General features: G+C 44.5%; 1 protein-coding gene across 1 annotated transcript in view; it reads right to left on the bottom strand.

Moving 5' to 3' along the window:
• Positions 1-21,102, bottom strand: part of CACNA1B (calcium voltage-gated channel subunit alpha1 B) — a gene marked incomplete at its 3' end in the record, with an annotated part of 161,490 nt that overhangs the window by 50,102 nt on the left and 90,286 nt on the right. Inside the window, exons 21-23 of the mRNA XM_019642114.1 lie at positions 20,873-21,101; positions 19,667-19,884; positions 1,081-1,207 (exon numbers count right to left, since the gene is read on the bottom strand). Coding sequence (XP_019497659.1) covers positions 1,081-1,207; positions 19,667-19,884; positions 20,873-21,101 — 574 coding nt within the window. The remainder of the gene's footprint in view (positions 1-1,080; positions 1,208-19,666; positions 19,885-20,872; position 21,102) is intronic.

Here is a 21,102-nt window from a genome sequence, read left to right as displayed (position 1 = left end):
CCCATTCTGCCTGCAGCTGCCCTAAGCCCAGCACCACTCACGTCTGGGCGGCTGCAAATTCTCTCCTCTCTCCAGACATGCCGCTTCCCTCTTCACCTGAACGCTCCTCCCTGGGATCTGGCCTTCCTCCAGGACAGCTCCCCTGGCCATCCCCACCTGCTCCCGCACACCAGGACCTCCCTCTCAGCGGCTCCAACCCTGTACTGATCGGCATGCAGCCTGTCCCTCCTGCACAGCCACTGTGACGGCCAGGGGCCATCTCTGTCTGCAGCACCATTTTCCTCCCAAGCCCAAGCAGAGCAGGCTCCCAAGACCTGTGCTCAGTGAAGATGAGGGGGACGGGCTGCTGGGTGCCCAAAGGCAGAAGGGCTGGCGGGACAGATGGCTAATGCATGGAGCCCTAGTCCAGGGGACCTTGCTGTCCTCTGAGCCCTGCTGTGGCCTCTGACCCACCCCCCTCACATGTTGGCTCCAACCCCACCTCCTGCTGAGGTCAGCCTGACCTTCCGGTATTTTAGCCCCACAGTGGCATCTGCACTCCCAGCTTTGTGGTTCCTGAGTGCTGACCCCATGGGACACCTTCTGTCCTTTACGTATTGGCTTCCTTTGCCGCCTGTCTCACGCACTAGCAGGGACGCTTACTAAGGACGGCGCTCTTCTGCTCTGTTCTTTGTGGTGTGTCCCCAGCTACTAGAATGACATCTGGCACATAAACACGGGCTATGCAGTTGCAATGGTCAGAAATGCATGGTGACTGCGGGGCAGGTGCACACGTGGGTATGAACGGGGCATGTATGCAGAGATGAACAAAGGCCATGGCGGGGATGCGAGCCCGGCTCTGGCACTCAGCCTGGCTGTGTGTCTGCAGACTAGCCACGACTTCCCTGTACCCTGATCCATGAAGTGACGAATGACCGTGTGTGCTTGGCGTCCTGTTATGATATCAGGACGTCCACACACATGAAGCGCATGACATCAGAGCCTGCAGGGTCACACCCAGCACTTGCTCTGTCCTGTGCATGGGGACGGGCCACACACCCACCAGTGGGTGGCACACAGCAAGGACGGGGATAGACTCACAGGTTGGTGGGGCTCAGGCAGAACATGGAGCTGTAAGGGACGATGGGTCGGGGGCCGCCGCGTGTCACTTCAGCAGCTTCCGCCTCCTTTTTCCCCTCTGCTTGGCTTTCCAGGTCCACATTGCCACCTGCGAGGACACAGGGCCACCAAGTTAGGGGTGTGGCCACATAAAGGCCACATCACACAGGTCTCTCCCAGCCCCAACACCACAGGCGAGTGTACCCACCCAGCAAAAGGCACGTGGCTAAGAACACAGCCTCACACGAGACTCCCTCCAATCATGTCGGATCACGAGGGAGGTGAGTGATGCCCAGGGCTGCTCCCTCTGCCAGAGACCCTAAGGGCCCCTTCCTTGCCTCTCGCTTCCCCAGGGTCGAGCACCGCGCCCTTGGCAGTGGGCACCTCTGCACCCGCTAGGAGTCATTGTCTAGGTGGTCCCCCTCAGCCCCAGACACCAGGGCCAGTAGGCTCCCCTCCTTTGGTCCAGGATTCACCCCTCAAAATAAACACACCACAGGCGCTCTCCAAACTAGGCAGTGGTCAGACCCCACCTGGGTCCTCTCCGTCAGGGCCCTCCGGCAGGCCCGCCTTGCCGGGGACTTCAGAGGGCGCTGGCCCAGGGTGCTGGCCAGCAGGCACGGCCATACTCCGCATTCCCCCTTCCCGAGACCGTCCTTGGCCCTCCTGCATGCCCTCCCCAACTTGGTTCCCACCAGTCATACTCCCCAGGGTTAGAATGACCGTGACTTTTGCTCTTCACCATCGGATTCCCCTGCCAAACGGCGTAAATTACACTGTCTTCTAAGAAAGCCGGTCTGCAATGCTTATTTAAAGACCTAAAATGTTCTATCTGTTGATTTCATTTGTAAGACCAATCTCCTGAGGAAATCAAGCATGCACACAAAAATCCGTACTCACAGAGGTGGTTATTTTCAGTTCTTTTACAATAACAAAAAGTTATAAAACAGGGCCGGCCGAGTGGCGCGATGGTTAAGAGCTCGCTTGGGATGCCGGAGGGCCCCGGTTCGGATCCCACATATGAGGGCCGGTGACGCTGCCCTCTACAGCTAAGATGCTGAACAACAGCTCAACCTGGAGCTGGGCTGCCGTGGGTCGCCGGTGACGGCGTGGGCTGCAGCCCCTGTGGCAGTGGGTTGCCATGGGCTACCGTGTGTGGCCAGCAGCCAGCGTGAGCGGCCAGCAGCCAGCGTGAGCGGCCAGCAGCCGCAGTGAGCGGCCGTCCAGAAGCCGGCGACTGATCTGCCTCACCTGGGAAGAGCGCAATGATGGTGCCAACTTGGGCCAGTGAAGCAACATCCTCCACAACTAGACTGAAGAACAAAACGACAGCAACTTGTCTGTTCCCCTTCCCCCAACTCCCCAGCACTGTTCCCATCCCCCCAATTCCCCAATAAAAAAATCTTAAAAAAAAAAAAAAGTTGTAAAACATACAACCACAGGATATTGACTAAGTATACCCGGTATACATGAAACATCATACTCTGGATATTAAAAATGCCTACAAATAGTTTAAATGATAAAAGAAGCTTATGATATGGTAAGTTAAAAATAAGACTACATACTTGTATATTCCAGATTAGCTCAACTACAAAAAACAACATATATGGGGAAAGACAGAACACCGAAATAATAACGGGTGATCTTTGAATGGCTTTGTGAAAGTAATTTTAATTCTCTTCATTATGCTTCTAACATCCAAAAACCTTTCCATGATGATCATGCATTACTTTCAAATTAATAAACATTTATTATTTTAAAACCACAGCTTTTCAGACTCTTCCACAATAACAATAAAGCCAATTCAACAATAAGTTGAACTGGTAAAAAATATGGTAAAAAAAAAAAAAAAAAGAACGAACATGGACTCTGTAAAGAGTTTTGCTGCTCAAGAGAAATAGAACAAAGATGCCAAAGCCTGGATGGAAATAATTCTCCTGAAATAGATTTACTACAGCAAATAACTCAATTAAGTTAAAGCAGACTGAGAAAAAAGGGACACTGAAGTGAGAAAGGACTAAGTAAATTCATTGTTAAAAGCAGGTTATTAAAAACCAAAAGAAAACACTTACAGGTAACAACAGGTAAATCACGGAAACAGAAGACAGTGAAGCCAGATGGCACCTAGCGGCCTGGAGAAGGGAGGGGTCGTCACTACGGAGCAGCCATGCTGCGGACACGCCCGAGGCCTTACTCCTGGCAGCAGCACTCACCGGCATGCACTGCTGGCCCCATTTTTCAGATTAAGAGGCTGAGCTGAGGGCACACGGTCCACCAATGCCTGATGGAGCCCTGAGCCTCGGGCTCCCTGCCAGGCACCGAATGACTGAGGCCTCCTGTTAGACTGATCCCCCCACTGGGGCTGACGGCGGCGCCCTGAGCTTCTGGGAAAGCAAATGGAAATACCCTCAGGCAAAAGCATCCCCCATCTGGCCCACGGAGTCCAATATCTAAATATAAATATGTAACAAAATTAAAAATTAATCTTAAAACAAGAACAAGCAATAAAAGTCTATAAAACTGGCCTAGAATTTCAACGGCCTGTGGCAGAGAAGCTTCAAGTGGATTCATCCTCCCACTGAAAACAGCTCTAAAAGCTGGAAAAATACATAACCTGAAGGTTTCAGGCGACAGGAGGCAACCCACATGGACAAACCAAAGCCAAGTCCTCAGGAGTAGGGGGCCCCACATGCACCCCACCTTCTGCCTGAGGCCACTGTCCTCTGAGCAGTACAAGAGCAGAAGGTGGCACTCCTACTAGGGGGGAGGGGGAGGAAAAGCTCGCTGTCTGAGGCGCAGAGAAGTGAGTCCCCTCCAGCCACAGGCGAGTCCCCTCCAGCCACTCTTGCCCGCCAGAAGGAGGCCTCTACCCGGAGCAAACGCCCTCCGGGAGACCAGAGTCCAGCCTCGATGCTGGGTGCGAACGCCCACAGAGATGTGCCTTTGCCAGTATTTCTCTTAGGACTGCTCTCACTTTGGGTCATGATCTGGCTGCAGCTGCACAGACCGTGAATCACATGCTCATGCGTTTTTCCCACAAGGCCTATTGTTTCAGTCATGGCATTTTCAGGAATGCGTATGTCATGTTACAGCAGGAATGTCTGTACTTCAGGAAGACAGAAAGTAATGTTAAAGGAAGGTCTGAGATGCAAGAACAAAAGGTAAGCCAAAAATTAGTAAGCCAAGACGTTGATGAATCTAAATAAACACAGTCTCTGTAAAGTCAAAATAATAATGACGACACTGACTTCGCGAGATCAGAGAAGGAGGAGTCCAGTGCGGGACACAGTGACGAGGAAGCTGGGAGCTTGGCCACCGGGCTGAGGGGCAGGGACTGGACGAAATGGGACTAACGAAGACGACGCAGAATCCCGAGGACACCACTAAGAACAGAAGAATTCATAGTTTTTAAACTAGTAGGGGGGAAATGTGATACGTCAGTAAATAAACAACCAATTATTCAATATTAAAAATGAAGCAAAGGGGGAAAATGGAACAGATGTCAGAATCTAAAAAGGATGAAGCAAATCCAAGTAAGTTGATAATCACAATAAACAAACAGACTGAACCTGACTACTACCGGACACAGATTATCCAGCTGGGTTTTTAAAAATACAGTTATGTGTACTTTCCAAGAGATAAGCCTAAACTACAACGCCACACAATGGATGAAAGTCAAAAGACAGAAAAAGATAACATAGCAAATGTTCATTTAAAAAGAAAAAAGCTCGTGTATATATTCACATTGGAAAAATATGCTTCAAGAAAAATATGATTATTAGAGTTAAAGAGAATTTTGATTTTAATTTTACTCATGTATAAAGTAGCTGAAAATACAGAAAGTAAACACATATATTTTAATAAAAAGGGTTTTTAAAGAGGAAAGAAAAGAAAAAGTCTCACAAAAGAGATACAGAAACGCATGGAACCAAGTGGGATGCTCGCCTGTCTGAGGCCACCTCATTCCACCTGCGAAGTCCTTGGGGAACACTGTCACAGGTGGCCGAGCTGGGCATCAGGGGGTCCGCTGTCAGCTGGGGTTTTACAAGCACAGCCCCTCCCATCCCCCCCGCCCGCGACATAAAAGAAGACTGAACTCTGGGAAACCAGGAGGCTCCCATGTTCTCAACCAATAAATCTCTCCTGACTCCAAACTCTGACATTTTGAGCTTTGGTGTTTCAAAGCATCGAGCACCTGGACCTCAGATGGCTAACACTCATAGTTACTATTTTAGAAACGTGCAACAGTACTTTATCACCTGTTAGGCTGTTTTCTGTACTGAGCTGCATGTTTCACTATTCCAAATAACTGCATTAAATATATATGTATATATGTGTGAATAAGAGTGGACAGATCTACGGAGAGAAGGATATTCCAGTGCACTTCTCTCAATTATCAACGGGTCAATCGGGCAAATTATTAGGAAATATATAGAATATTAGGCAATATAGCTAACAAACAATTCAGCAGACCAACATAAAAAGCCCAGAGTTCCCAAAATTAAAGAAAACATGTTCCTTTTAAGCTCACATGGAACATTTACAAATGTCGACCACATGCTAAGGCAGAAAACAGTTGTAAATATGTCTCAAAGGAAACCACTGTGGCAGCAGAAAAATAAGTTTCCTTCTACCCTTCTAAATTCTTCTGGCTGGACTAATATCGAATTAACACGAGACAGATGAGCAGAAGAAAATGACCAGATTTATTACCTACTGAGAAAAGAGTAAAGAACAGCATGGAGTCGCCACAGCCAAGCTAACAAAACTACTTAAGTCCGAATGAGTTGAAACATGAGGAAGAGGTTTTGCTTTCCTTTAACTGAGGACCTTAGACTTTTGAACTCACTTCGGCACCCATGCCCTCCGAAGAACTCGGGAAGAACGTTCACATGCATGTCCAATCGGCCTGCCATCTGGGAGATGACCTCCTCAGACCAGTGCAGAAGCTAAGAACGCAGGACCGCTTCTTCTCATGAATGTGTTTTTTACTCGAAGAACTCTCAGCTTTTCTGTTTTCGTCAGGACACTCTGGGTGCCACCTGATATTGTTTCATGATTTGCAAATCTTAAGATCCCTGAATAATACTTTGTCTTTTAATTCTAGCAAAGCTTCGTGATTCATTAACACGCAGTGGACAGTCCATACTGGGTTTCCTAAGTATGGGACTGGACGCTGGGGCTCCTGGTGTCCACAACAGGAAGTGAGCCCCTCGCCTGCAAAACTTGCAGAGAAGTTTATCTGAGTCGCAAACAAGTCTCTAGCTCTGTGGTTCCCAAACAGGGGCAACTTTGCCTCCTGGGGACATTTTCTGGTTGTCACAATCACAGGGTGCTAGTCACGTCCAGAGGACAAAGGTCAGGGAAGCTGCTGAGCATTGTAAATCGCTTGAAAGGGTGCCAGAAACACAATTTCAACAGTGCGCCGCTCAGATGGAAGCCTCGCACCTAAGCACCAGTTAGCAGGACATGCAGGGAACAATGCACTAAATGACGCTGTGATGCAATCACGAAATGCAGATGTGGGCAATTCTACAGGACACATGACACCACTTCTTCAACAGATGAGCAGCATGCATAAAATCGGGGGAGGAGTTATCTAGTAAAAGCACGTGGACAGATTAAGCAAAGTCAAACAAGTACACCTTGGTCTGGATCCTGATTCAAACACATCAATCGTGTAAGGTTATTTCTGAAATAATTGGAACATGTTATTGTGGGATAAGTATTACATAATATTGAGGAATTGTAATTGACTCTGCTGGGTGTAATGACGCTATTGTGGTTGTTAGATCCTAGTTGTCAGAGGTGTTTGATAAAGTGACAAAAAAAATACAAGTGAAACAAGACAGCGAATGTGGATGATTCTTGAGGGTGGGTGACAGAAACATGGCAGTTCATTACACTTGTGTCCCTACTTTCAATGTCCAACTGTCCGTAACAAAAAGGTTTTCATGTAAGCAGCTGTAGACAGAAGACAGAGCCATACAAAGGAACAAGACACACTAATGACTGGTTTCTTAACAGAAACAGCAGGAGGCAGAAGACAGTGGAATGGTCCCAATATGCTGAGAAAATAACTACCTATCTACCTACCTAATTAACTAGAATTCCATATAAAGCAAAACTTTTTACAAACAATGGCAAATTAAAGACTTTTAATAAATTGAGAGAATGTTCCACTATCACAGCTCACTGAAACGAATTAGAAAAGATGTTCTTCAAGTAGAAGGAAAAAAAATCCAAATGGATGATATGAAATACAAGGAGTGATGAAATACAAGAAGGAATACTGAAATCAACAGAAAATAAAACCAAAAACAAACCAAAAAAACAAAGCACATAAACCTCTGACATTTGGAAATTCAAAACCATATGTAGAAAGTAGAAGAAAGGATATAATAAATAAGAACAGAAATCAATGAAACAGAAAACAATGATACAAAGATAGAGAAAATCAAGAAAGCCAGAATAAGGCTTTGATAGTCTATTCAAATAGACAAACCTTTGGGGAAAAGGTTTTATGAAGCGAAGGAGAGAAGGAAGGAAGGAAGGAAGGAAGGAAGGAAGGAAGGAAGGAAGGAAGGAAGGAAGGAAGGAAGGAAATTAGAAATGTAAGAATGGCTATAACTACAAACCCGGCAGGAACTAAGAAGATATGAGGCTGGCATTCATAGATAGTGCCACGCCCACTTCTCCCCACATCCTCCATAGATCACGTGTTAAATAAGGAAAGGTGAGAAACCATCCACAATCCACAATGACAGCCTGTGGGAAGGAGGCAACTGCAAACCTGAATTTACACGTAACTAGGGAAACAAACCTCTGCGGTCTGCAGATCAGGCAGGGACCAGGTGGAGGTTCCTCGTGGTGGTGGGACGTGGACAACATCAACTTGTGTTCATCAGAAGAGAGACCCCAGCCTGAGAACAGAAGTCCTGAGAACAGGTCTGAGACCTGGTGGGACAGAACGTCGCTCCTGAGGACTTGAAAGGAAGGGCTTGGAAAGTACATGGGGCTGGAGGTGGCCACCTTGGGAAGATCCTGCTTCTGAAGGAAACAGAGATACTTGAAAAGAAGCATACTTGGGTGGCTTGGTTATGGAGTGGAAGAAAGAAACACGTGGCTGAGGTCCAGGGTCCTCCAGAGATAGGAGATGATCAAAGAGTCAGAGCTAGACAGACATTCCCACCAGGCACGACTGAGTGAAGAAACAGGATTTCGTTGTACTCATGAACAGGGTGCTGCACCAGAAAGCAAGTAAGTGACCCAGACCGCTCCCCTACGCTCCAGAAAATCACATGGAACTGCAGGCCCAGGAAAATGCACCACGTTCCTCATTACCAGAAAAAGGAACCCAATATCCACACAAAACTTCTTGCAGAAGAAAACAGAATTGTAAGGATGAAAACTTTTCAGCTGATAACAATACTACTGCACATAGAAAAACAATTGCAATGCAAAAGGAAATTGTAACATAGCTTTACCACATGGAGTAAATATAATTAAACAAGCAATCTCTAGTAAGAAAAAGCATCACAAATCAGATTCAAAAGCTCAAAATGAAAATGTATGAACAACTGAGAGATGTGAGATGAGACTGACCAAACTCAGAAGTTAAAAAAAAAAAAAAAGACAAAATCATCTGAGAAAGGAAGTTAAAGAGAAAACCAAGATCATCTCAGAAATCACAGAGTCCAAGGGAAAATAAATATGACTGAAAGTGGGGTGAGTGAAATGAGCTAAAAAATACTAAATAAGGAATGAGTTTTCAAAAAGATCAGAGAGAAAGGAAAACAGAAGACAGGCAAAGTAGATCCAACATTTGTATAACTGGAATGTCTGAAAAACAAAAATAAAACAATGTAACAGAACATTTAAAACTATAATCGTACAAATTTTTCAGAAATGAAATTACACCCATCAAGTGATTTTTGACAAAGTACCAAAGGAAAAAGGTTAGCCTTTTCCATAAATGGTAATGGAATAAATAGACATCCATGGGGTGTGTGTGTGTGTGTGTGTGTATGTGTGTTGGGGGGTGGCTAAAAAGAATCTCAACCCTTATCTTGCGTCACGTAAAAATTAACTCAAGACTTCAGCTTCTGGAAAGATGACACAGAAGTTCTTGCCCCCATTTGCCCTGCTAAGCAAACTAAAAGCCTGGATACCACATACAAGGCAAACCTAGGAAGACCCTGAAAGTTGGAGAGGAACAGGCAGATTGGCCAGTGATGGTGGGACCTGAGAAATGATATCGCAGCAGGTTTTCTTCTCTGGGTTTTCTTTTATGCCTCATATAGCCTTGGTGCTGGAGAAGCTAGCTACCCAGGAAGGCACAGAATTCTACAAGCCCCAGCAAAAGCCAGCTCACCCTAGTGACAGGACAAGGAGAGGTGCAGCTTAGCACAACAGGAGACTTAGGATAGAGAATAACTACTCTGCTACAGCCAAACACAACAGAAAAAAACTGCAGCCTTACTCCATTCATGAGCAGAGACGGAGTGGGGAGCCTGGACTTCCACCCCTGACAGCCTGTAATGAGGGACCCCAAAGCCTCTGCTGGGGTGGTACCAGAGAGAGCCAAATGGGGCTCTCTTACCCACCCTGTGGTAACAAGACCCCCAACCCACACAATGTCAGTCAAGATCCCATGAGGAGCCTGGTCTTCAATTACCACACAGGAGTAACGAGGCAGCCCTTCCCTGGACTGGCCAGAGTGAATCCTACTGGAGAACTTTTATCAACACCCAGAGGCAATGAGGTCAACCCCTGCAATGTCAATGGAGGCCATGTGGGGAGCAGAAAGGGCACCCCCACCTCTCCCACACAGGATGGTCTCAGTGGAGGCCCAGTGAGGAACCTGTACGTCTACCCCCACCTGTCACTGAGACAGCTCCCCAACCCTCCCACTGCTGAAGCAGTGTCACAGTAGACCAGCTAGGAGAGAAGATTTAAATACGACTGATAGGCTCATAACATAATATCAAAATATCTAGGTTTCAATAAAAAAAATCACCAAACCAGGAAAATGTCAATTTCAATTAGAAAAAAACAATCAGTAGACACCAAGATAATACAGATGTTAGAATTATCTGACAATGATTTAAAGCACCCATCATAAAAATGCTTTAACAGACCACTAAAAAACACGCTTGAAACTAATGAAAAAAATAGAGAAATTTCAGCAAAGAAACAGAAAGTCTTAGCAAAGAAATAGAAGATATAAATAAGAATCAAATAAAAAATTTTAAAACTAAAAAATACAACAACTGGAATTAAAAACTCAATAGATGGGCTCAACATTGGAATGGAGCACACAGAGGGCAGAATCAATGAACTGGAAGACAGAACAATAGAAATCACCCAATCTGAACAACAGAAAAAAAATAGACTGAAAAAAGTGAACAGAGCCTCAGGGACCTTTGTGACTATAACAAAAGAACTGCCATTCATGTCAACAGAGTCCTGAAAAGAAAAGAGAAAGAGGGCGGAGCTGAAGACGTATTCAAAGACATAATAGATGAAAAATTTTCCAAATTTGGCAAAAAGACATGAACCTACAAATTTAAGAATCTGAGAAAACTCCAAACAGGATAAACCTAAATAAACCCATGCCAACATACATCATAATCAAATTTCAGAAATATAAAGACAGAAAAAAAATCTTGAAAGCAGCGAGAGAGAAACAACATCTTACCTATAAGAAGAAAACAATTCGAATGACAGTGGATTTCTCATCAGAAACCATGGAGGTCAGAAGGAAGAGGCACACGTTTTTTCAAGTGCTGAAAAAAAAAGAACTGTCAACCTGGAATTCTATACCCAGTAAAAATATCCTTCAGGATTGAAGGGAAAAATCAAGACATTCTCAGATGAAGGAAAACTAAGAGAGTCTGTTCACCTGTAAACCTACTCTAAAGAACAGCCAAGAAACGTGCTCCCAACAGAAAGTAAATTACGAAAGAAGAAATACTGAAATATCAGGAAGGAAGAAAGAACAACAGAAGGAGTAAAAATACGGGTAAATACAATACACTTTCTTCTCCTCTTGAGTATTCTAAATTTCTAAGTTGAAGAAAAAATTATAACATACACTGAGCTGATTTTAAATATATGCAAAGGAAATATTTAAGACAATTATATTACACACGGGGAGGAAATAGAGAGGTATAATTTTTATACTTCACTCCAACTGGTAAAATGACAACTCTAGTATAGACTGGGATGTGATGTGATGTGTGTGTGTGTGTGTGTGTGTGTGTGTGTGTGTGTATAAATACCTAAAGCAACCATTAAAAAAAATACAAAGATATACACTCAAAAATACTATAGTTAAATAAAAATGAATTCTAATATATATATATATATATATATATATATATATATATATATATATATATATATAGTAACCCACAGGAAGGCAGAAAAAGAAGCCAGATAATCAAAAACAGAAAGAACAAAACACTGTTATCCAACGTAGTATTAGAAGTTACAGCCGGTGCAATGAGGGAAAAGGAAACGAAAGGCACATATATCAGAATGTAAAAACAAAAACTGTTCATTTGCGGATGACCGGAGTCTCTATGTAGAAAATCCCAAGAAATCCATGAACACCTAGGGGAAACACAAACCAAAATTACATAATTTCTTTAAAATCTGATGATGATGAAGACACCAGATGTCAGAGTTTATAAGATTACAGTTGAATAGGTAATCAGAGGAAAATTCATAGCCTTGAATGATCAAATAATGAAATTAAAGAATAAAATAAACTCTCCAACTCAAGAAGCTAGAAAAGGAACAACAAAGAAAATGCAGGAGGGGAACAAGAAAGATAAAGTTGGAAAGTAGTGATTTAAAAACTAAAGCCAGGGGCCAACTGAGTGGCTCAGTTAGTTAAGAGCTCGTTCAAGAGTGTGAGCTCTGAGTAACAGGGTCACCGGTTCGATTCCCAGCCCGATCTGAGATGCCAACAGGTGGCAGGATGGCTCAGCTAAAAGAAAACTAAAACTATATTGGAACTAATAAATTCGAATGCTGAGTTTTTTAAACAAAAATCTACAAAATATATAAATCACTAACTAATTTTATCAAGAAAAAAGAGGAAAACAAAAAATACACAGAATAATAAATGACAAGGAGAAAAAAACCACCAAATCAAAAATTTTTTTTTTTTTTCCTGAGTCACCCTGCCACCTCTTGGCAGCTCAGCGGCAGCACAGCTCTGGCCAGGAATTGAACCACTAGTTGCTCAGAGCTCACACTCTTGAGCGAGCTCTTAACCAATTGAGCCACTCGGCTGGCCCAGAGGAAATTTTTTAAATTAAGCTTCTTTGTGTAGCTCTTTAATAATTGGTGTTAGCAGAAGTGGACAGATACGTGCAAAAAAAACCCCCACAAACTGGATGACTTTCTTATACCTTATATAAAAGTAAACCCAAAATGAATTAAAGACATCAATGTTAAATCTGAAACCATAAAACTCCTAGAAGAAAACATAGGCAGTGAACTCTGTGACATCGCTCTTAACAATATTTTTTTGGATATATCTCCTTGGGCAAGGGAAACAAAAGAGAAAATAAACAAACAGGGCTACATCAAACTAAAAAATTTTTCAACCATCAACAAAATGAAAAGACAAGCTACTGAATGGGAGAAGATATTCACAAATGATACATCTGGTAAGGGGCTAATATCCAAAATTTATAAAGAACTCATACACCTCAACACCAAAAAAACAAACAATCCAATTGAATAAAGAGTAGAGGACCTGAATAGACACGTTTCTAAAGAGGACATACAGATGTCAAACAAAACAGGTACATAAAACATCACTCAACGTCACTAATCATCAGAGAAATGTAAATTAAAACCACAATGAGATATCACCTCACACCTATCAGAATGGCCATCATTAATAAATCAACGAACAACAAGTGTTTGCGAGGCTGTGGAGAAAACAGAACCCTCGTGTACTGTAGGTGGGCTTGCAAATTGGTGCAGCCTCTATGGACAACAGTATGAAGGTTCCTCAAAAAATTAAAAATAGAGCTACCATATGACCCAGCAATTCCACTCCTGGGTATTTATCTAAAGAAATCCAAAACACTCGCTTGAAAAGACATATGCAGCTATATGCAGCTCTATGTTCACTGCAGCATTACTTATAATAGCCAAGATATGGAAGCAACCTAGGTGTCCATTGATAGATAAATGGATAAAGAAGTGGTACATATTTACACAATGGAATGTTACTCAGCCATAGAAAGAATGATACTATTTTGCCATCTACAACAACATGGAGGGACCTAGAGGGTATTACATTAAGTGAAATGAGCCAGAGAAAAATACCACATGATCTCAGTTATATGTGTAATCTAAAATAAATAAAAAATACACACACACACACACACACACACACACACACACACACACAACAGACCCATATATACAGAGAACAAGCTGATGGTTGCCAGAGGGGAAGGGGTGGGGGTGGTGGGTGGAAACAAAAAATAAAAAATTTTAAAAATTCCTGGTAAAATTTTTTTAAAAGGTTTTAAAAATTCTATGTTCTATAAGGAAGTAAAAGAGACTTTAGGAACAGGAAAGGAAAAACTTTGAGAAAAATTAAGCCCGTTCTTTGCAGAATTCTATATACATAAACTAGAAAACATAGATCAAATGGGTCATCTCTAAGGAAATTATAACTTACCAAACTGATCTCAGGAGGTAAGAAAGTTTAAACAGACCAATATGCATACAGAAATACAGGAATTATGAAAGAACTACGCTACGCTACAAAACAAAAAAACCCAGACCCAGGTAATCCTAACGGTGCTTACACGATCCCAGAAAAGGAAATAGAAAACTTTGTAATCTTATGACTCAGTAATAGGTAAATCCTACAGGACATCTCCTCAGGTAACATTTCCCAACAGAGCACCCCTGGGTTTTACTATCTGTACACCTCAGGAGAACATATACTTCTCATTCATATGTTGTTGGGGGCTTTCTTGGCTGATGTGTATGTAGGAAAATGTACACATCACCCAAACTCCAAACAACATTTTTAACAACAAAACGTGGGGGAAAACACAGGCCAGATTCCAATTTCACTGGTCCGTTATCAGAATCACAGGCGGATGTTTCTGAAAAGTGCAGTAAGTTTCAAGGAAGGAGGTGTCCAATGCAATGGCTTGTTAACAGCTATTTTAATTGTGGTGATCAGGAAACAATGTGTTAAGCATTTTATGTCCTAACATGATAATTTTTACTATTTTTAGTTATATTTTAACAAATTGGTTGGAGACTTTAGAGTATGACCAATTGTAATGTATTTTAATTTTTATAGTACTTTACAACTTTTCCCATTTAAAATAATGGAGAATGGGACTCACACTACAATATTGGATTTTCAGGAATGGATTAGTGAAATTGAACAAGAGAAACTACATTGAATTAATGTAATACGAGAAAGCTACAGAACACATCTTACTTGAAAATATCAATCCAGAAATCCTACAGAATATATTAACAAACACAATCCAACATCACATTAAAAAATAAACATGATAACCAAATGTAGTTTAAGATTGCAGTTCAAGATCAGAAAAGTCATTACGATGAATCTCCACATTTAAGGGAAAATATATATATGATCTCAATGGTTGATAAAAAGGACTTCAGAAAAATTCAACATTTACTCCAGATAAAAGTATTTACTGAAAAAGGAATTAATGGATACTGTAACATGATCTTACACACACACACACACACACACACACACACACACACACACACACACATGCTCTCTCAAGCCTAAAAGTATCTTACTTAGTTTAGGCAGAAACAGGTAAGAGTGCCCACTAATTTCACTGTTATCTGATAATGTATTAGCCACTGGAATCAGGCAAAAAATAAATAAATAACAATGAGAGAGAGACCTAAGACTTGGAAAGGAATAGTTAGGACTATATTTGCAAAAGTTTTGATAATATATTTGTAAAAAAAACTAAGAGAATCAATGCTAAAACTAACAATTTGAGAATTCAGAAAAGTAACAGGATACAAAATTAACATATAAAAATCAATATCCTAGATTTCTGCTTCTAGCAGAAGTTATAACAGGAAACAGATCAACCCTCACACCAATAATAATCAAAACATCAGACATTAAGAGAATGAAAACACAAGCCACAAACTGGGAGAAAATATTTGCAAACCAGATAGCTACTAAAAGACTTGTATCCAAAATATACAGAAAAATCTTAAAACTCAACAATTACTGTAGAAAAAAAACGAACCAATTAAAAAGTGGGCAAAAAATGTCAGTTACCAGACCACAATAAAATTAAGCTAGAAACCAGTAACAGAAAGATCACTGGAAAATCCCAAAATGTGTAGAGATTAAACAACACATCTCTAAATAACACACAGATCAAAGAAGAAATCTCAATGAAATGAAAATGAAAACACAACTTATGAAATTTTGTTGGATTCAGCAAAAGCAATGCTTAGAGGGAAATGTAGCTTTGAATGCATATATTAGAAAAGAAGAGAGCTCTAAAGTCAATAATCTAAGTTTTCACCTTTAGGAAACTAGAAAAAATAAATCCAAAATGAGGAGAAAAAAATAATAAGAATTAGAGCAGAAATCAATAAAATTGAAAACAGGACATCTATAGAGAAAAACCAACGAAACCAAAAGCTGGTTCTTTGAAAAGATCAGTAAATTTGGTAAGTCTCTAGCTAGACCAAATAGAAAAAGAAAGAGGGAAAACAAAAACTACTAATATCAGAAATGAAGGAGGATATCACTACTGACCCCATGGACATGAAAAGGATAATAAGGAAATATTCTGAATAACTCTATGCCCACAAATTTGATAACTTAAATGAAATGAATCAATTCCTTGGAAGGATACAATCGGCCAAAACTCATGCAAGAAGAAACAGGGTAACAGAACAGGCTTATCTCTGTTAAAGAGATTGGATCAATCATTAACTACCTTTCAAAACAAAAAGCACCAGGCCCAGATGGGTTCACTGGTGAATTCTACCAAACATTCAAGGGAGAACTTATACGAATTCTCTACAATTTCTTTCAGAGAACAGAATCAGAGGGAACACTTCCTAACTCATCTATGAGGCCAGCATCACCCTAAAACAAAAACCAGACAAGACATTACAAGAAAAGAAAACCTCCGACCAATATCTCTCATTAACATAGATGGAAAAATCCTCAACACAATATTAGCAAACCAAATTCAACATGTGAAAAGAACTATACACAAGGACCAAGGAAATTTATCCCAGGTGTGCAAGTCTGGGCCAACATTTGACCAATTTGAAAACCAATTCACGCAATCCATCACATCAATAGGCTAAAAAAGAAAAATCACCAGATCTTATCAACAGATGCAGAAAAAGCACTTGACAAAATCCAGCATCCACTCATGATAAAACGTCTTAGTGAAATAGAAACAGAGGGGAACTTCCTCAATTTAATAAAGAACATCTACAAAACACCTCCAGCTGACATCACACTCAATGGTGAGGAACGGGAAGCCTCCCCACTAAGATCAGGCACCAGGCAGGATGGCCCCTCTCACCACTCCTTTTCAGCCCCGAACTGGAGTCCCTGCTAATGCAATAAAGCAAGAAAAGGCAACAAAAGGTACACTATTGGGAAGGAAGACATGAAACTGTCTTTGTTCTTAGATGACAAGGTGATCTATCTATTCAGAAAATCCAAAAGAACCCATGAGAACAACTCCTGGAACTAATACACAATTACAGCAAGGTGACAGGACACAGGTTACTACACAAAAACCAGTCACCTCCCCATATACCCCCAACAAACAAGTGGGATCTGAAATTCAAAGCACAGTAAAACATTTACAGTAGCACCAAAAAATGAGATACTTAAGCATAAGACTAACAAAATATGTACAAGATCTCTATGAGGAAAACAACAGAACTCTGACGGATGAAAGCAAAGAACGAAATAAGTGGAGAGATGTCCCCATCCTCACGGACAGGAAGAATCCACACTGTCAAGGTGTCGGTTCTTCCCACCTTGACCTACAGATTCAAGGCAATCCCAGTCAAAATCCCAGCATGTTATTTTGTCGACAAACTGATTCTGAGGTCCACATGGAGGCAAAAGACGCGGGACATCCAATACAGTACTGATGAGAGTGGTGAGAGGGCCGATGCCACCCAACTTGGCAACTTCCATGAACTACATAGTCATCAAGACGGCGTGGTGTTGGGGAAAGAACAGACAAACAGACCAATGGGACAGAAAGGAGAACCCCAAAATAGGTCCCCGTAAACATGGTCAACTGATTTTGACACAGGAGCAAAGGCAACAAAATAGCCTTTTCAACAAATGTTATCGCAATAACTTGACATCCACATGCAAAAAATGATCTCAACACAGACCTCACACCCCTCACAAATATTAAGTAAAAATGGCTCATAGGCCTAAACATTAAGTGAAAAGTATAAAACTCCTAGGAGATAACACAGGAGAAAATGTACATGACCTTGGGTATGGGCAATCCTTTTTAGACATAACACTACCTATAACCCATGAAAGAAATAATAAGCTGGATTTCATTGAAATCAACAGCTTCTGCTCTGCAAAAGATAATGTTAAGAGAATGAAAAGACAAGCCACAGACTGGGAGAAAATATTTGCAAAAGACACATCTGATAAAATACTGTTATCCAAAAACGTACACCACCTCTCAAATTCGACAATAAGAAAACAAACAACTTGATTAAACAATGGGCCCCAAACCTTAACAGACACCCAGCAAAGGAGATATACTGACGGCAGACCAGCACATGAAAGCGTGTTCCATCGTGTGTCATCAGGGCACTGCAGTGCTAAACACTGAGACACCACCGCAAACCTATCAGAACAGCCAGAATCTGCCACGCTGACATCATCAAATGCTGGGGGACGTGGAGCCGGGGGCACTCTCCCTCACTGCTGCTGGGGATGCAGATAGTACGGCCAGTTTGGTGGTTTCTTACACAATTAAACACACTCTTGCCATACGATCCAGCCATCGCTGTCCTGGGCGGTTACCCAAAGGAGCTGAAAACTCATGTCCACACAGAACTGCACACAGATGTGTGTCGCAGCTTGATCCATAACTGCTGACACTCAGAAGCAGCCGAGGAGCCCCAAGCAGGTGATGGATGAATAAACTGCCCAGCCAGACAGTGTAGTTCACGCAGCACTAAAAACACACGAGCTGTCACATGTGAAAAGACACGGAGGACCCTTAGAGGCATGTTGGTAAGTGAGAGAAACCAATCTGAAAAGGCTGCTGTGTGATTCCAACTGTATGATGTTCTGGAAAAGACACAACTATGCGGACAGTACAAAGGTCAGGGGTTGCTGGGGGGGGGGGGACATCTGGACGCCAGTGAACAGAAGCCAGGTGGGGACGCTGGGTTTGTCCTCAAGCTAATCAAGAAAGAATCAGGTGGGGGCTGATTTCTGGGAGTCTGGGAAGACAGGCCCACTCGCACTCACAGGCGGGGACAAGCGAATGGCCCAGGCGAGCTTTCTCCCACGGAAGCAAGAGGAAAGGGGCGCTAAACAGCCCGAGCCACCACCTTCCACTGCGGTACCTGGGACTGTCCACTGGTCTAGGGCTCCCAGGTGAGAGCACCCGAGCAAGAGAGGACAGGTCCACACACGTGTCTGTGTGGGGACACGTCTGCCACAGGCAGGCATGAGGCCACACTGGCCTACTCGAGGCCAAAAGCTTCGCGTGGCCCCACGTCAGCTCTGCTTCTGCGGTCTCCCCGTCTCCTCTCGGCACATCTCCTCTGTCCTCGTGCTCACCAAACACCCAGGCACCTTCCGCTCAGTCAGGGGCCTGCACTCGTCACCTGCAGGTCTCCCCACTCGACAGAGGGCCTTGAAGGCAGAAATGGCCTCTTGTGCACCCTGCACCCTCAGTGCCTGCACACAGTCAGTCCTGAGAGTCCGCTCAGTTGGAACCTCAGGAACGTGAGTGATTGGGGGGAAGGAAGAGGGACGCTCAGGCCAAGACCTGGGGGGACCTCAGAGCAGCGACGACAGGGTCCCTGAGTGGGTGGGCGGGCCACACCCTGAGAACCTCCTCCTCGCCTGCTGGTTCTTGCCCCAGCCACGGTTCTCAGTCGCTTTCGTGCAACTCTGAAGATTGTGACCGTCCTGTGGTCTGTCTTCCTGATGAGACCGGAAGCCCACGAGGGTAGCCCTGGCCCCGCACTCTCCCAGAGGCCTCGCCTTAGCTGGTGACTTGCAAATGTTTTTGGCAGTGAGGAGACTAGCGCTTAAGTGAGATACCAAAGAGCAACGGTGCTCTTCGGGGGCGCTGGAAGCGAGGGGCTATTAAGGCAAAGGTGTGGCAGCAAATTACTCTCTCCAGCTGGGGGAACAAGTCACAGAGGCCACCTCGGTCCCTAAGCAGCTGCCATGGAGCAGGAGAGAAGGGGGAAGCAAAGCGGCCTAAACAAGGTGGGCCCGGCCCCACTGGTACCGGGAGATACTCACTGGGGACAACTGTGGTCTCCCCGGGAGGGCTGGTCGGCGTCACTGGGACCTGCCCGGCAGCACTTGGGCCCGGGGGCTGACTGCCCATCCGAGTGACGTTACGCTGGTTATCTGCATCCTCTGGCTGCTCCTCCACCTTCTGTAGGCAGGTGCTGGGAAGTGTGTGCACAGGACCCACGCCCATCATCCCACTGGCCTCCAGGTCGCAGTGTGGCTCCCTTCAACCAAGAATGCACATCAGTCTGATGCAGCCCCAAACTCCTATTCAGTCTACAAAACCCAGCTCCTTAAAACCCTATCTTGGAGCCAATCATTCCCTGACCACCTCATGTTACTGTGGCATTGCACTTTTTTTTTTTTTTTAGCTGAGCCATCCTGCCACCTGTTGGCAGCTCAGCGGCAGCTCAGCTCAAGCCGGAACTCGAACTGCTGTTGCTCAGAGCTCAAACTCTTGAGCGAGCTCTTAACCGACTGAGCCACTCGGCAGGCCCTACTTTTTTTTTTTCATCACCCTGCACACTTCTGAGTTTTTAGGTCTGAAAGGTAGAGACAGGGCTGACTCACCTGCCTATCCCTGGCACAAGGCCAGGCATACCTGGCATCACAACATGTGTGTGGAACAGAACAGTTTGTAGAATGAAGAGACCCGGAGGAGGGTGTTTCCCGAAGCCACCCCACCTGGGCGCCACCAGGCCAAAGCCCAGCACAGAGCTCTGCACACAGATGGTGTGAGGCTAGTGGTCCTGTGCGGAGGCCTCTGGACGCATGGGTGGCTCTGGGTGGCTTGCGGCAGGTCGGCAAGCATGGAGGCTGCTGGCCTGGAGCCTCGGGGCTCCTGTCCCGTCCCAGCCGGCCTGGGGGTCTTTTCTGTCGTGGCCATACAGCCGAGCCCTCCCTTCCGCCCACTTAGCCCAGGGCCGCCTCCGGCTTGCAACAGGGCCTCCTGACTGTTTCCTCCACAGCGTTCCCCAATTACCTCTTTTCCCGGGGCTACTTTGTTCTTCCCAAGCCGAAGTGTCCCAAACCAGTCCCAACCACTTCCCAGGAAGCCCTCTCTTCCTTCCGCGTACCTTAAGGTGGCGGCTGACACCCACTGGGCACAGCCGTCCTGCCACGCAGCTCTGAGCGTTTCACAGGCCACCTCGACGCCCAGGGCAGGAGGCGGTGGCCTGTCCCCGTCGCCCCGCGCGCCCCCGCGCCACTCACTTGGGCTGGTGGTTCCGCAGCTCCTTGGCGGTGTCCCTGGCCTCGGCCTCGCCGTCCTTCTGCGCGTCCTCGCGGGCGGGCGGCGCCCTGTGCCGGGCCCGGTGCCGCCGCGCCGGCTCCTCCCCGCTCTCTGCCTCCCTGCCGCCGGCCCGGGGGCCGCGGTGCCGCGCTCGCCGCTCGCCCTTGGCCCCGGGTGCCGAGCCCTCCTTGCCCGGGTCGGGCACGTGTCG

Source organism: Hipposideros armiger, unplaced genomic scaffold (genome assembly GCF_001890085.2).
Source record: "Hipposideros armiger isolate ML-2016 unplaced genomic scaffold, ASM189008v1 scaffold_3, whole genome shotgun sequence".
In the NCBI taxonomy this organism is placed as follows: Eukaryota; Metazoa; Chordata; class Mammalia; order Chiroptera; family Hipposideridae; genus Hipposideros; species Hipposideros armiger.
This window is presented reverse-complemented; position numbering and strand designations above follow the sequence as displayed.